The following is a 16,670-nucleotide window of genomic DNA, read 5'->3' on the forward strand; positions in this document are numbered from 1 at the left end:
CTCCTACATGGTGGACCATGGGTTGTGTCCTAGACATGGTGGCCAAATATCAGTGGGCACATGTGCATGGTATGCACACCCAAGATCCTGGGAGAAGAATGGAGGAGGAGGGGTTGTGGGTGGCAATCCCCCCAGGGGACGACTTCTCACTTTCCCTCTCACTGTCTCTCTCCAGCAAGGCACACATCCTACGGCAAAAACCTCTTAAAACAAGAGGTCTCTGGGGACCAGCAGTTAGTGTAATGGCTATGTCGCTGGATTCCCATGTAGTCGACCGCGGTTCGCGTCCCGGACTCGGTGGCTTAAAACTCACACTGTGCGTGTGTGCGTGCGTGCCCAAGATCCCAAGAGGACAACGGAGGAGAAGGGATTGTGGCATGGCCATCCCCCCTGGTGGGTGATTTCTCGCTTTCTATCTCTCTGTCTGGCGAGCGCACGCGCCCTACAGCAAAAACCTCTAAAAAAAAAAGAAAGAAAAAAACAAGAGGTTTCTGTCTCTGTCTTTCTGGCAAGCACAAGCGCCCTATAGCAAAAACCTCTCAAACAAAACAAAAAAAGAACAAAAATGAATGAAAAAACCACGGGCAGGGCATATCCCACGTGACAAGATCCAACATGACAAAGTACCTATGTTGCTGTGATGCTAAGAAGTGATGTGAAAGGGACCAGCAAGTGGTGTGGTGGTTAAGGTGCTGGACACTTCCACATGGCTGACCAGGGTTCGAGTCCTGAATCTGGTGGCTTGCTTTCTCACTTCCTCTCTCCCTCTCACTCTCACTCTCTGTCTCTCTGGTAAAACTAAAAAAATAAATGAATGAATGAAAAAGTAAAATAAATAATTATTAAAAAAAAAAAAAAGAAGAAGAAGTGATGTGCCAGAAAATAAAAACAACTGGGCCAGAAGGTAGTGTGGTGGTTAAGGTGCTGAGCTCCAACATGGCCAACTGTGGTTCGCGTCCTGGACCTGGTGGCTTGCTTTCTCACTTTCCCTCTCTTTCTCTGGTGAGTACACGTGCTCTGTAGCAAATTTTAAAAATAGCAATAATGATAAATAAAATTGAATAAATAATTATTTAGAAGAAAAAGAAGAAGCCCAGCAGGTGATGTGGGAGTTAAAGGCACTGGACTCCCACATAGCTGACTGTAGTTCAAGTCCTGGACCTGGTGGCTTGCTTTCTCACTTTCCCTCTCTCTCTCTGTCTGATCAAACTGGAAAATAATAATAATAATAAAGTTAAATAAAACAATTCTTTAAAAATTAAAAAAAAAAAACCTGAAGAACACATACCATGCACAAGACCGAGAGCTAAAGAGGGCTCTTCAGTGCTTTGTGCAAACACGATGATGGTGATAAAAGTATTTCCATCAGTCTCAAGAGGCTTTCTGTCCCTTCGTTCTATAAAATGACCTGCCCCAAGGCTGCCCTTCCCATAGGGCAGCCCTTCTATCTTTCCTTCCAGGTTAGCAGTCCTCCCTTCCTCTCGGGGAGCAGAGCTGTTCGTCCCTCTCCTCTCCATGGCGGCTCCACCTATGGAGCAGCCCACCCCGTCCGTGTACTGAATAAACTTGCTTTTGCTCTTAGGGAGAAAAACAAAAAAAGATACCATATACCTGTGTTAATAATAGGAACAGGAGAGCAGCTGGACTGCCGCAGGTGGCAGGGCATGGCAGTGCCATACCAGAGTCATGGCAAAAGGTCCTGGGTTTGGTTCCTAGGTCAACCTGAACAGGATGGATGTGACTACGGGCATGCCTGTGATCTTGGTTGGCTGAAGATTTGGGAGGATGATCACCATGTGGCTAGACTTTTGGGAGTCTCTCTCTCTCTCAATAAATAAACTTTAAAAACTATACACTATCGGGGCCAGCAGTTGGCATAATGGGTATGTCACTGGACTCCCAGGTAGTTGACTGCAGTTTGAGTCCCAGACCTGGTGACTTAAATTCATGCTGGGTACATGTGCATGCGTGCCCAAGATCCCGAGAGGAAAATAGAGGAGAAGGAACTGCAGTGTGGCCATCCCCTCTGGGGGGTGATTTCGTGCTTTCTGTCTGTCTTTCTGGCGAGCACATGCGCTCTTTAGCAAAAATCTCTATTAAAAAACAAAAACAACAACGCACTATCAGGGCCAGGAGGCGGCATGGTAGTAAGACGCTGGATTCCTACATGGTGACTACGGTCTGAGTCCCAGACCGGGCAGCTTGAGTATCATCATGCCAGGGGCTCATGTGTTCCCAAAACCCCGAAAGCAGAATAGAGGAGAAGGAATTCTTGTATGGCCATCACCCCAGGGGGTGATTTCTCACTTTCCCTCTGTCTATCTCTGTCTCTCTCCAGCAAGTACACATTCCCTAATAGCATAAAAACTAAAAAAATAAGCAACACACAATATCATATGTATTACTCAAAAGTTACATTTGAAAGGAGCTCTAGAGAGAAGATAGATTAGCATAATACTTATGAAATGACTTTTTAAGGCTACGTATTTATTTTAGAGACAGTGTTGCCATAGGGCAGGTGTACTCACTGGAGACAGAGGCAGAGAAAGTGAGGCCATCGCCAGTGAGGATGACCATGCTGCAATTCCTTCTCCATCCTCCACTTGGGATTTTGGGCACACATGCACACGTGCCCAGTGTGGGTTTCAAACTGCCGGGTCTGAGACTCAAACTACCAGGCATGTTGTAACACTGAATAAATTCGACAGGGGAAATGTGGAAATAGGATACCAAAAGCACATATGTTGCTCTGAAGTAATAAAGACGTGGGATTATTGTTTGTACAGGTCGCCCTGGAGCCTGCATAAACTTCTAACCCATGGAGCTCGCCCCAGTCATTCTAGAAATCAGGCCTCCAGATTCAGGTCTGAGGTGTTCATCTGGTTCCCTACCTCACCTGGCTCATCAACAAGTTAGCCTCTCCCATTCCCAGAAGCAGGCAAGAGTGCCTACAAGAAAGTAGGGTGGTATCCCAGGAGAAATGCAGATGGCTCTCTGGTGGGGGGCCCAGAGGCCAGGGAGGGAACCGCTGTGCTGGGAAGGCAGGTCTGAGCAAGGCTGCCTCCCTTGGGGTCAACAGGTACGGGGTGAGCAGGTCTCCCGGGGCTGGGAAATGGCACACTGCCTATCCTCTCACTCCCTGCAGGGAGAACGGTTCCCCACACGTTCCTCAGGGTAAAAGCTTCTATCCAAAACGTTCCCCAGCAGCCCGGCCTCAGTCAGGTCTGGCCGCGTGTCCACAACTCACCTGCTGGACAGCATTTCGGTAGAGATGGTCAACCATCATCCAGAGCTCTTTGGGGATTTCCAGGGGGCTCTCCAGCTGGCTGCTGTCACCTTCAGTCCAGACTGGCATCAGAGTCTGAAAAGAAAGAAAACTTAGGGCAAGATAGCCCACCCGTGGGCCCTCTGGCTTCAGGAGAACGCATGGCACAGAGCTGGCAAACCCACAGAAAAGAAGCCTCTCCATTCCGCCAAACAAACATTCCACAGGCGAAAATGAAACCAGGCGTTACAATTGAGGGACCAAAGGTGATTCTTGAGGGTTGGGAGAGTTATAGCAAGCAGTTTCAACCGATCAGGTGAAATAAGCACCTTCTTAGGAAAAAATCATGCGTAAACCATTTCCTGTTAGAATCAGAGATGTGGTGGGGTCTGGTAAGGAAAGAACACAAACTTGGGAGTCAAAAAATCTGAGTTCAAGGTCCAGGTCCACTCTTAACTCACCACGTGACCTATGACAGATCGCTCTTCTTAACTGGGCCTCTGTTTTCATACATATAATAGAAAGGACGTAATTCAAAAATTCCTATGTTTAAAAAATGCATTGGGGGGGGAGAAACATACATATTACCATGAATCTGCTCCAGATTTGTTTGTTATTCTGTATTAAAATGGTCTCCGTAGACGCTATGTAGATTTCAGCAAATGTACTGGTTGTTGGGAAAATACTCATCACTTTCCCCAAGTCCTAATAGTTTAGAAAGAGAAATTTCCTTTTGGTACTGAAGGGCATGTGTGCTCATCAGAGAGAGACAGAGGAAGAGAGAGAGGGGAAAGCACCCTTCAATGGGGAATGGTCATACCACAAGCCTTCTCCTCCATTTCCCCATTCTTTTTTTTTTGGAGAGGTTTTTGCTATACGGCGCATGCGCTTACCAGAAAGACCGAGAGACAGAAAGTGAGAAAACAGATGGCCACACCACAGTCCCTTCTCCATTCTCCTCTCGGGATCTTGGGCACGCACACATACACGCCCAGCATGAGTTTAAGTCATCGGGTCTGGGACTAGAACCGCAGTTGACTACATGGGAGTCCAGCGACACAGCCATTACACCAACTTCTGGTCCCCATTTCCCCATTCTATTGGGATTTGGGGCACATACACGTACGAGCACAAGATGGCTTTCAAGCCACAGAGTCTGGGGACTTGAGCTACACAATCGGCCATGTGGGATCAGCTGCCCTAACCACCAGGTCACAGGGCAGGCTCAAGAATGATAACCTATCAACTGATGATTTTAAGAAATAAATGCTGGGTGCCAGCAGGGGGCGTGGTGGTTAAGGTGCTGGACTCCCACATGGTGGACCACGGTTTGAGTCCTGGACCTGGTGGTCTGCTTTCTCACTTTCCCCCTCTCTATCACACACTCTCCCTCCTTCCCTCTCTCTCTCTCTCTCTCTCTCTCTCTCTCTCTCTCACACACACACACACACACACACACACACACACACACTGTCCTCTCTGGTCAAATTTAAAAATAAATAAAATAAAATAAATAAAGTTAAATAAAACAATTATTTCAAAAATAAATAAATAAATGCTTACTATCACAGTCCAGGAGAACTTCATTGTCTTCAGAGTTTCTCTAATAGACTGAACACTGATGTTCCTCCAAAATCCATGGACTGAAACATGGTCCCCAGTGCCATGGTATTTGGGAGCTGTTTGGGTGGCTGGGTGGTTTGGGAATGAGATTAGCTGCCTTGTAGGAGCGCGCAGAGAGCTCCCTCGACCCTTCTGCCATCAGGGCACAGTGAGAAGATGGCCCTCTGGGAGCCAGGAAATAGTCTTCCCCAGATACCAGGTCTGCAGGTGCCACTGTCTGGAGTTCTAGGCCTCCAGAATATGAGAGAAATTCCTGCTCCACGTGCCCCTGCCCGAGTCCTTGGCGTTCTGTTGTAATAGTCCTACAGACGCAGGCGTGCATTTTGTGTGAAAGATTACTTCACAGCTTTTCACAGCAACACGTGAGGCCTTCTTGCCCCTGAAATGTAGGCTGGCTTCACGGCTTCCCCTGACCAGTAAAATATGGCGGAGGTGATACCGGCTGAGGTCTGGCGCCCAGGCGAAAGGGCCTCACGGCGTCTGCTCCCATGCTCTCGCCACCATTTCTCTAAGCCTGAGCTAGCCGCTGAGTGACGTCAGCCGTGTGGAGAGTGGCCCAGAGAATGGCCAATGCCGAGATTGTGAGGGAGGCACCTAGACCCCGCCAACCATCACAGCTGCTTTGTGATCACAGGCGCTCAAATGAGCCCCGGTGAGACCAGCAGAAGAGCCACACCGGAAACCCACAGGGTCCTGAGAAACAGGACTCACTGTCTCAAACTACTGGAATGTGGGGGTAGTTTATTGCACAGCAAAAGACCCTGATGCCCGGAGCGAGCTCGAGGGGGCGGAGGAGCTCTTGCGTCTCTAGGAAAGCGGGCATTGAACACCTTGTCTGACGGGTGCAGGCTGCCACATGGTTCCAGAGCTTCCTCATGGCGTGTTACTCACCAGCTTACTGACGGTTTCCCGTGGAAGGTCCAAGATGGGCTCCCTCATGTAGCACAGCGTATGAATGGGAGAACCGAAACAGCTGGGAAGATAGTTCCCGGACACAGGCAGGAAGTAGTCCTTTCCCCTCTCCAAGTGCAAAACCAGAATGTCCTCAATTTTGTCTTCGCCCGAGTTGAGCTTCGTAGCTGTGGTCTTGTTTACAAAGAGCTCCAATTCAATCTCAATGTCAGAATCTGCAGAAAAATGTTTAAACATGAAGTTGGCTACGGGGGAGCCAAAAGGAAGGAAGACAAGAAAAGAGGCGGGAAAGGCCGACAGGCAGTATAGAGGTTAAGGCGGCTGGATTCCACAGAGCCAAATACACGGTTCGAGTCCCAGACCCTGTGGCCTGAAAACCATGTCAGGCACGGGTGCATGCGTCCCCAAAATCCCCAGAGGAGAATGAAGGAGGAGGGACTGAAGCATGGCCACTCCCCCTTGGGGTGATCTCTCTCTCTCTCTCTCTCACTCTCTCTCTCTCTTTCTGTGTGTCTCTGTTTCTTTCCAGTGAGCACACATGCCCTATAGCAAAAAAGAAAATAGGATGGAAGAAGGTAAAAGGCATAAAGGGTTAGGAAAGGAAATAAGAATATCAGCCAAGCAATAAGCATCCGTGCGCTCAGCACTCACAAGACACAAGAACAAGTTTATAGTCTAACTGGGAACATCAGAACAAGCAAAAACATGTAAATAGAATAAATGCTATAATTCAAGTACTAAATAGTATCGTTCAAGCTCAAAATATTAAACCATAAGAAGGCACAGATCAGGACCAGCAGTTGGTGTAATGGCTACGTCGCTGGACTCCCATGTAGTAGATCGCAGTTCGGGTCCTGGACCCGGTGGCTTAAACTCACTCCGGGTACATGTGCGTGTGAGCCCAAGAACCCGAGAGGAGAATGAAGGAGAAGGGATTATGGTGTGTGGCCATCTCCCCGGGGGGTGGTTTCTCACTTGCTGTCTCTCTGTCTCTCTCTTTCTGGCAAGCGCATGTGCCCTATAGCAAAAACCTGATCCAGCAGAAACAATATGCAATTTTCAGCCTGGGAACTGTCCAAGAACCAAGAACACCCTAATTCTTCTGCCACCCAGCACTGTGCAGAGTGCAAAGAAGCCAGGGGAAAGACGTGGAGGGCACGTTCCGGAGCCAGATACCATTTCTGCACTACTGACTCATCATCGTGCTCCCAACAGCAGATCACTGGGTGTGGGCTACAGTGAGCCAGGCAACGGGATGCCTCCTGCCACAGCAGTGCCTGCTCTCCCGCAATCCCACGTTTTCCTTTCCTGTGAAATTGTGGAACAAATGAACACCTGCCGCTGCTTTTGAAACTGAACTCACGCTCTTCAGTATTTTCTTTTACTAAGAGATGTTTATCTACAGGACTTTTTAAAGTTTCAGGAGGCAGAGAACATAACATGCAGAAGCAAAGAGCTCATTTTGAGAAAATGAGCAAAGGCAGTGTGGGGCATTGCCCAAAGCAGACACTGGGAACCAGGGAAGAGGTCTCACCTGGCAGGAGGAAGCCTTTGCTGGGGTTGGCACTGAGCCACTGCTTACAGTAAGACTCGTCGTCGGGCTTCCGGATGAATTCGAACCGGCAAGGTACTTGTCCGTTATGAATTGTAAAGGATTCAACTTGCAGTTGCATGTACTTCACATTCTGAAAACAGAACTGGGGACAGGCCAGGAACAGTCAGAACCATAGGGTCCTATCCTCAGCCACCAGCCTGGTCAGCCCGACTGAACGATCCTGGCCTGGGAAGGGAGATGCAGAACCATCTCTCTGACAGGGTCTGCTTTAAGTATGCACTGGGAGGCATCAGCTATCATGAAAAACTAGTGATCTGGTGTTCAATCAAAACACTCAAGTTGGCTTAATATCTAAACTTCCTGACAGAGTCAGAGTTTGTATCTCTGACACCTAAAAACCATTTCCGAAGCGCCCTTCACAAATTCCATCCCAAAACAGGAAGATCAAGCTTGTCCATATCCTTGCAGGTAACTGGACAGGCAGGGCTTTAGAAATGACTGCAGAGGGCCAGTAGGTAGCGTGGGAGTGCAGGTGCTGGCTTCCCACATGGCCAATCCCAGTTCAAATCCCAGACCTGGCACCTCACTCTCTCACTTTCCTTCTCTCTTTCTCATTCTCTCTGGTGAATTAAAATAACAATAATAATAATAAATAAATTTAAATAAATAATTCTTTAAAAAAATAAAAATTAAAATGACTTCTCTGGGTCTGCCCATTGTCTGGTGGTGAAGGTAGTTGGATCCTACATGGCCACCTGTGTGGATCAAGTCCTGGGCCCGGAGCCTTGTAAAATGCACTGGGCACATGTGTATACCCAAAATCCCCAAGGGAGAATGTAGGAGAAGGGACTGCTGTATGACCACTCTCCATCGAAGAGTGTTTTCTTATCACCCTCCCCTGCAAGCACATACACTCTCTGGGCAAAAGAAAAATAAAAAATTGAAAAAACAAAATGCCTTTAGGGCCAGTTAGTGGCAAGGTGTTTAAGGCAGCTGGGTCCCACATGACCAACTGAGTGCTTCAAGTCCTGAATATGGTGGCTTGAAAAAAGCATTAGGCCACATGTACACGCATGCTCCAAATTCCAAGAGGAGAATAGAGGAAAAAGGACTGGGGCATGAAATCCCCGGAGGGAGGGCAGATTTTTCACTTCCTGCCCTGGTCTCCCTCAAGAGCACACGCACCCTATAGCAAATTAATAAAAAAGAGTCTTCATCCCAAACCGTCATTTGATTGATTGTATGATATTGTTAACTTTGAATGATTTACACTGCAGCTCTTCCATAAAAATCCCTTAGACCAAGGCCAGCAGGTGGTGTGGTGGTTGGGGCACTGAACCCCAAACGGATGACTCTGTAGTTTGAGTCTTAAACCCAGCAGCTTGAAAAACATGCCAGGGCATGTATGTGTGTGTGTGTGTGTGTGTGTGTGTGTGTGTGTGTCCCCAAAATCTCGGGGAGAATGAAGAAGGGATTGCAGCATGGCCATCTTCCCAAAGAAATCACTTCGGAAATGATTTCTAACTTTCCTTCTCTCTCTCTCTCTCTCTGGCTAGTGTACCTGCCCTATACCAAAAAAGCCCAAAAACAACAGCAACAAAAAAATGACCAAAAACCTATAGCCCTAATTGGATTTCGACTTCTGTCCACTGCTTTTCTATACGGTCTTCCCTCGCATCAACTCGGGCATATCCCAGCTATTCAGGCTCGATTTAATCTCAAAGCAAAACACCAATAAGAGGGCAAATCCACTGCGAGAAAACACGCTGGTTACTCTAAAATCAAATCGAACTCATTTCGGATCATCCTCTGGGGAAAATCAGGACACGAATACAACAGGGCCAACGACCTCTCTCTTCTCAGTCAGCACCAGCAGCCTCACTTGACCGAGAGGCAGCCTACCGAGAAAGACGAGAGCCCAGTACCGGGCCAGGCGCCTGCGGAGCTCTGAGCTCTAGGAATGTGAGAGCCAGTGCTGATATTCTCAACATGACCTTACCTCTCGCTTGGAAAGGGACACTGAAGGAATGTTAGCATTTTCCATCTTATCCAGGGAACGAACGATTTCTTCTAGAATCTTCCGGTAAAGCTCTTCATTTATGACCTTCACCTGGGAAGGGAAACAGCATGACTGAGGGCCATGGTGACTGCTCTTTCAGTATAGAGGGCATTCACGGCATTGGGAAACAGCCATTGACAGCAATATATTGGCTCATTGGGAAAGTCATGACACACTTTTACATAGAAAAACAAAGAAATAAACTAACAGAAAGTACAGAGGAAGAACTCAACAACAGACCTAGGTCGGCCGGTGGCGTAGTGATTAAGGCTGGACCCCACACGGCCAGCTGCGTGGCTCGACTCCTGGACCCACACCAGGCATGTATGCGTGTGTGCCCGAAATCCCAAAAGGAGAAATAGAGAAGGAACTGCAGTGTGACTGTCCCCTATGGGGGGAGGGGTGTTTTCTTCTTTCCCCACCCCCAACGCCACCCCTGTCTCTGGCTATCTCTGGGAAGCAGATGTGCCTTGTGGCAAATAAAAAAGAAAAGAACAACAAAGAAAAAAAGAACCACAGTAGACTCATAAAGATTCCCCCAGAGACTAAATTTACAATAGTGAAGTCAACTGCTTCCCGATTAGCAGAAAGACGACCTGGGAGAGAAAGACGGTTGGCAGCTGGGCCACAGGCCCAGGGCAGAAAGGTGTTCGATGCCTGCATTTCTGCTTCACTTGTGGCCACTGATAGGCCGACAGCGAGAGAATTCTAGGGGGTTGATGTTTTTCAGGTGTTTGCCATAGAATGCTTGTGCTCACCAGAGAGAGACAAAGAAAGACAGCGAGAGGGAAAGTGAGGACCAGCAATTAGCATAACGGCTATGTCACTGGACTCCCACGTAGTCGACCGTGGTTCGAGTCCCGGACCCGGTGGCTTAAACTCACGCCAGGCGCATGTGCGTGCGTGCCCAAGATCCCGCCCAAGAGGAGAATGGAGGAGAAGGGATTGCGGCGTGGCCAACCCCCCGGGGGGGTGATTTCCTGCTTTCTGTCTCTGTCTGTCTGGCGAGCGCACGCGCCCTATAGCAAAAACCTCTCCAAAAAACAAAGACAGTGAGAGGGAAAGTAAGAAATCACCCCCCAGAGGGATGGCCACGCTGCAGTCCCTGCATCCCTTCCCCTCCATTCTCCTCCTAGGATTTTGGGCGCACCCACACATGCACCCAGCATACATTTTTAGTCTACCAGGTCTAGGACTTGAACTGCAGTTGGCCATGTAGGAGTTTGGCGTAACCACTATGCCACTTGATGGCCCCTAGGGATTTGATTTGAAGCAGCATTTCTCAAAAAAAAAAAAAAGTTTAAGTATTTCATTTATTTCCATTATTATTTTTAAAATTTGCTATAGGGCATGTTCCCTCACTAGAGAGACACAGAAGGAGAGAAAAAGAGAGAAAGCAAGCCACCAGATGCGAGACTTGAAACGCAGTCGGCTACATGGGAGTCCAGCGCCTTCCCCACCATGTCACCTGCGAGGCCTTCTCAAGCTTTTTGAACTCATGTTCTAGCAGCCAAGACTTTGTTGCGCTCTCCCTTCTGTATTTTAAATCATAAACACATTTCCTTTGTTTTCCAGTAATAAAACTTAAATTACAGCATTTATTAGGCTTTTCTTAAACTACTCACACCCTCATAAATTTTAAATACTTCTACCCACACCCTTGAGAATTGGTAATATAAAGGTACACACAGAAGTCACTGAAGAAGAAATACAGATAGATAATAAACAAATAAAAAGACGTTTGACTTTACTAACTTTACTGAAATCAGGAAAATGTAATCTAACAGAATAAAATTCTAATATCTTTTTTCTTTCTCATTGGGTTGGCAAAAATTTAAGACCGATAATATCCGATCTTGGCAAGGGCATGGGAAAACAAGCTCTCACGTGGTTGGCATTAGTGTAGCATGGTAAGAATTGCTGGGAGGTAACTGAGCAGGACCCAGCGCAACTTTTTCCTTTTTTAAGGTTTTTGCCATAGGGTGTGTGCACTCGCTAGAGAGAGAAACAGAGAGAAGGAAAGTGAGGAATCACCCCCGTGAAGGGATGGCCAGCTGCAGTCCCTTCTCCTCCACTCTGCCCACAGGTTTTGAGCACACATGCACATGCACCCAGCATGATTTTCAAGCCGCCAGGTCTGGGACTCGAACCACAGTCAGCCATGTGGGACCCAGCACCTTAACCACCATGCCACAGGCTGGTCCACAAGACTCAGTACATTTTAAATATACTTCCTTTGAGCCATTTGTTTCACCTCTAGGAATTCCACTCTGGAAAGTGCCTATTATAAAAAACTGCAAGGATTTCCAAAATTTTTATAGCAAAATAAACTCATACTTTAATTCCATTTTTCCACAAAAGTTTTAAAGTCCTCACATACATGTGTAGGATGAAACTGTAGTACTACATATAACAGCAAAACCTTGGAAACAAATCGTTATCAATACATGCATGATGGTTCACCCATACCACGGCATACTTTGCAGCCTTTAAAGCTATAGGAAGAGGGGCCAGCAGTTGGCATGGTGGTTAAGATGCGGGACACTCCCACATAGCTGACCACAGTTCGAATCCCAGACCTGGTGGCTTGCTTTCCCACTTTCCCTCTTTCTCTGTTTATGTGTGTGTGTCTCTTTCTGGTCAAATTAAAATAAATGAATGCATAAATAAAATTAAAATAAATCATTATTTAAAGAAAAAAAAGCTATGGGGACAAAGCTGTACCTTTATTGACATGGAAAGATCTCCTAAGATATGGGGCCAGTAGGTGGTGTGGTGGTTGGGGGCACTGGACTCCCACATGGCCCACCTGGGTTCAAGTCCTGGACCTGGCGGGTTGCTTTCTCGCTTTCCCTCTCTGTCTCTCTCTGATCGAACTGGAAAATAATAATAATAAATAAAGTTAAATAAAAATAATTCTTTAAAAAAAAAAAAAAGAAAGAAAGATCTCCTAAGATATATCCGGTGGGGGTAGGAAGATGTTTCCAGAACAGTATGTGTACTATGACCTCTTTGACAAAAAAGAAAAATATCCTCTACGTTGCATATATAAGACTGACACATTTGTTTACAAGTCCATAGAGAAAAGTCTGGAAAGATACAGTTCAAACAGCAGAAAGGAACGTCCCTGTATGAGGAAATATATATTAGGTTGTCAGGAAAGTCGGGACACATTTTTCTATGCAAAAATGCACCACGGCTTTTCCCAACACCCAGTAGTAGAAGCATATGACAACAATTATTAAGTACAATAGATTGTTTTTGTCATAGGGCACGTGCGTTTGCCAGAAAGAGAGAGAGAGAGGGAAAGTGAGAAATCACCCCCGGGAGGATGGCCACTCCACAGTCCCTTTTTCTCCATTCTCCTCACAGGATTTTGGGCGCGAATGCACATGTGCACAGAGTGTTTTTTAGGCCATCGGGTTTGGGACTCAAACCACAGTGTCAGCCATGTAAGTTCCAGTGCCTTAACCACCACGCCACCCACTGGCCCACATTTAAATTTAAAGAAATTTTAAAAGGAGCTTTTGCACACTTACGGGGAAGAAAGGAGACGAGAAAGACAGACAGGGCCCTCGGTCATGAGAACCAGCTCCCTACATGGTCACGGCAGGGTCCGGCTGCCCACCTACCCCTATGTCAAACACTGAGCTGACAGGCTTGTGGTCACTGGTCTTCAGGGCCATGTGGCTCTGGTAACTCAGCTGAGTGACGTCCTTCCCTTTCCAGAGGACTCGGTCGCACCAGGCAGGAGCTCGACACTTCTCGCTGAAATGCAAAGTCCATACTGAGAGCCCTCAGGAAACAGCAGTACCCACCGCCTGCCCAGTGCCCTGGCTCAGGTGGACAACGGCGGCCTTTGTGTTCATTAGGCCCAGTGAACTGGGATGGCAGGGGTGACTCAGCTCCCAATGGATAATACGTATCCTGTGGGTATCGTCCCAACACCTATGAAGCTAAAACCAAGACAGTTGGGGCTGATTCTCAGCTCTTTCCCCACCTGTGAGGGTGAGGAGTGAGTAAAAAAGGCATTCTGAGAATAACTACTCAATGGTCCTTAAAAGATGAGGTTAAGGGGCCGGCAGGTAGCATGGTGGTTGGAGGCGCTAGACTCCCACATGGCTGATCGTGGTTCGAGTCCTGGACCTGACAGCCTGCTTTCTCACTTTCCCTCTCTCTCTCTCTCTGTCTCCTTTGGTCAAATTAAAAATAATAATAATGATTGGGAACCAGCAGACAGCATGTTAGTAAAGCACTGGACACTCCCACATGGCTGACCACAGTTTGAGTCCCGGACCTGGTGGCTTGCTTTCTCACTTTCCCTCTCTCTCTTTTTTTTTCTCTCTCTCTCTGGTCAAATTAAAATAAATGAATGAATAAATAAAATCAAATAACTCTTTAAAATAATAAGTAAAATTAAATAATTCTTAAAAAAAAAAAAAAGACAGAGGTTAAGAGCACAGAGGCCCTCTTGAACCAGCCCCATAGCACACCAGCTAAGCACTGTGTAGAAGGAGCCAGATCCCATATGAACAAGTATGGTTCAAATCAAGCCCCTGGTGGCTTGAGGCACATGATAGATGCATGTGCACACATGCCCCAACTCCTGACAAGAAATGGTGGAAAAAGGATTGTGATGTGACCACATCCTATTGGTGGGGTTCTCGCCCCCTCCCTCCTCTCTTCTATCTCTCTGGCAAGTGCATACCCCCTCTGAATTTCTACTGCCTGGGTTCAAATCCTGTCTCCACCTGCTTGGGAGGCTCGCTCATTTTTCTACGCCTCGCTCTCCAATTTAATAAAATGAGGATAATAAATCATACCTATGTCAACAGGCTATTGAGCGGATTAAATGAAATAATACAAGTGTATTCCTAGCACATGGCACATAGTAAATATCAATAAAAAAGCATGTACTACTATGTAACAAGCTAGGTTAGCTGGGATCATCTAATCGCTCTAAGCACAGCTGAAAAGTAAATCAGTACCAAGAGTTAGTTGGGGGACCAGCAGTTGGTGTAATGGCTATGTCACTGGACACCCATGTAGTCAACCATGGTTCAAGTCCCGGACCCGGTGCCTTAAACTCACGCCAGGCGTGTGCCCAAGATCCCAAGAGGAGAATGAAAGAGAAGGGATTGCGGCATGGCCATCCCTGCTTGGGGGGTGATTTCTCACTTCCTGTCTTTCTGTTTCTCTCTGTCTTTCTGGTGAGCGTGTGCATCCTATAGCTAAAACCTCTCAAAAAAAAAAAAAAAAAAAAAAAAAAAAAAAAAACTGGGAGCCAGCAGGTGGCATGGTGGTTAAGGGCGCTGGACTCCCACACGGCCAACAATTGTTTGAGTCCTGTACCTGGCAGCTTGCTTTTACGCTTTCTCTCTCTCTCTCTCTCTCTCGCTCTGTCTCTCTCTGGTCAAATTAAAATAAACAAACAAATAAATAGAGATAAATAAAAAAATGATTCTTTAAAAAAAAAAAGTTAGTAGGGAACAAAGCCTGAGGCAGTCAAAATATAAATAAAGTGGAAGTGGAAGGCAGGGTACATAATGAGCAGATATTGAGAGAAAATGTTTGACCAGAGCGTGAAACAGGGATAAGGCACAGGAAACCTATAATCTTCTTTAGGTCTCCCAAAGCAAGCGCTTCCCAGAATTTCTGGGCTTCCAGGTGCTCAGGCCCTGCGGCAGCCTCTGACCTACCTGGTGTCCCAGTCGTCCGAGCCAGTGTCGTACTTATAGGTGGGCTGGAATGTGAGCGTGCCCTCGGTGAAGCCTTCAAAGACGGTCTTAGCGGCCAACTGATTTCTCAGCTATTCAAAACGATGGGAGACAAACAAAAAAAAAATATCAGAATAAAAAGGTCAAACCCTGAATTAGCAGAAGAAAAACAATCAATCTGGGATCCAGACCTTGATCTAAAGGGAAAGGCCCCCCTAGAAAACTACCCTAGGAGACTGTGGGGTAACTATCTCCTAGGCGGAAGGGCAGGCTGACCATCCCTCTGCCCGTTCTAGCTTGGAACGCTCTTCTATTGACACAGCGCATCCGCCATCCCGGGGCCTGAGTGCCCCGTCTTAGGATCCAGCACCGAGATGTCCCCGTGAAGCCTGGCAGGTGTCAACGCTGCATGTGTGCAGCACAATTTCTGCAAGTGACTGGCAGAGAGAAACGCGTTTTACTTAGTTATCTGAACTGCGGGAAGCTCTGAGCCTGCGCTTCCTCATCTGTAAATTTTCGGTTTCTAATAACAGAAACTACCTCATGGCGTCATGAGGATTAACTGCCACTTTAAAACAGTGCCTAGGGGCCAGCAGGTGGCATAGTGGTTAAGGTGCCAGATGCCCACATGACTGACCAGTTTGAGTCCTCGACTTGGTGGCTTGAAACTCACAATGGGTGCCCACGTGTGTACCCAAAATCCCGAAAGGAGAATGGAGAAGGGATTGCAGTATGGCCACCCCCTCTGGGAGGGTGGTTTCTCACTTTCTCTGTCTCCCCAGCAAGCACACAAACCCTATAGCAAAAAAAACTCTAAAAAACAAACAAAAACCAGGGCCTGACACATCCTGAAGCTAGCCACCACCCTTTCTACTATATCAATTCTAGGAGCTCCCTCCACATCACACTCTCACAGGTGCCCCTGCCTCGCCCGACGCACCAGGACTCAAACTGGTGAGCTATCAGCTCTGATGCCACAAAGAGGGGCAGCTATCCAGGGGACCCCACTCGCCAAGACCCTGGAAATATGATTCCTTTGTTTTTTTAGGGGTTTTGCCACAGGGCTCACCAGAGAGACAGAGACAGTGAGAGGGAATGTGAGAAGTCACTCCCATGCGGGGACCAGCAGTTAGCGTAACAGCTATGTCGCTGGACTCCCACATAGTCAGCCGTGGTTTGAGTCCCAGACCCCGCTGCTTAAACTCATGCCAGGCGCGTGTGCGTGTGTGCCCAAGATCCCGAGAGGAGAATGGAGGAGAAGGGATTGCGGCATGGTCATCCCCCCTGGGGAGTGATTTCTCGTTTTCTGTCTCTCTGTCTCTTTGGCAAACGCATGCACCCTATAGCAAAAAAATCTCTCCAAAAAAAGAAGTTGCCCCCATGGGAGATGGCCCTACTGCAGTCTCTTCTCCTTCGTTCTCCTCTTGAGACATTGTGCATGCACACACCTGCCTCTGGTGTGAGTTCTAAGCTGCCAGAGCAGATAGACGTGAAACAGACAGGGTTAGCACTGACACAAAAGAATTAACCAAGGGAAAG

The 16,670-nt window shown here is 47.3% G+C and overlaps 1 protein-coding gene across 1 annotated transcript in view; it reads right to left on the reverse strand.

Annotated features, from left to right (window-relative positions):
- The window catches only part of INPP5B (inositol polyphosphate-5-phosphatase B), a 69,948-nt gene that overhangs the window by 4,825 nt on the left and 48,453 nt on the right, over positions 1 to 16,670 (reverse strand). Inside the window, 6 exon segments of the mRNA XM_014591626.2 lie at positions 3,248 to 3,361; positions 5,780 to 6,015; positions 7,335 to 7,497; positions 9,355 to 9,465; positions 13,047 to 13,182; positions 15,114 to 15,223. Coding sequence (XP_014447112.2) covers positions 3,248 to 3,361; positions 5,780 to 6,015; positions 7,335 to 7,497; positions 9,355 to 9,465; positions 13,047 to 13,182; positions 15,114 to 15,223 — 870 coding nt within the window.

This window comes from Tupaia chinensis, unplaced genomic scaffold (genome assembly GCF_000334495.1).
Source record: "Tupaia chinensis unplaced genomic scaffold, TupChi_1.0 Scaffold000604_1, whole genome shotgun sequence".
Lineage (NCBI taxonomy): Eukaryota > Metazoa > Chordata > Mammalia > Scandentia > Tupaiidae > Tupaia > Tupaia belangeri.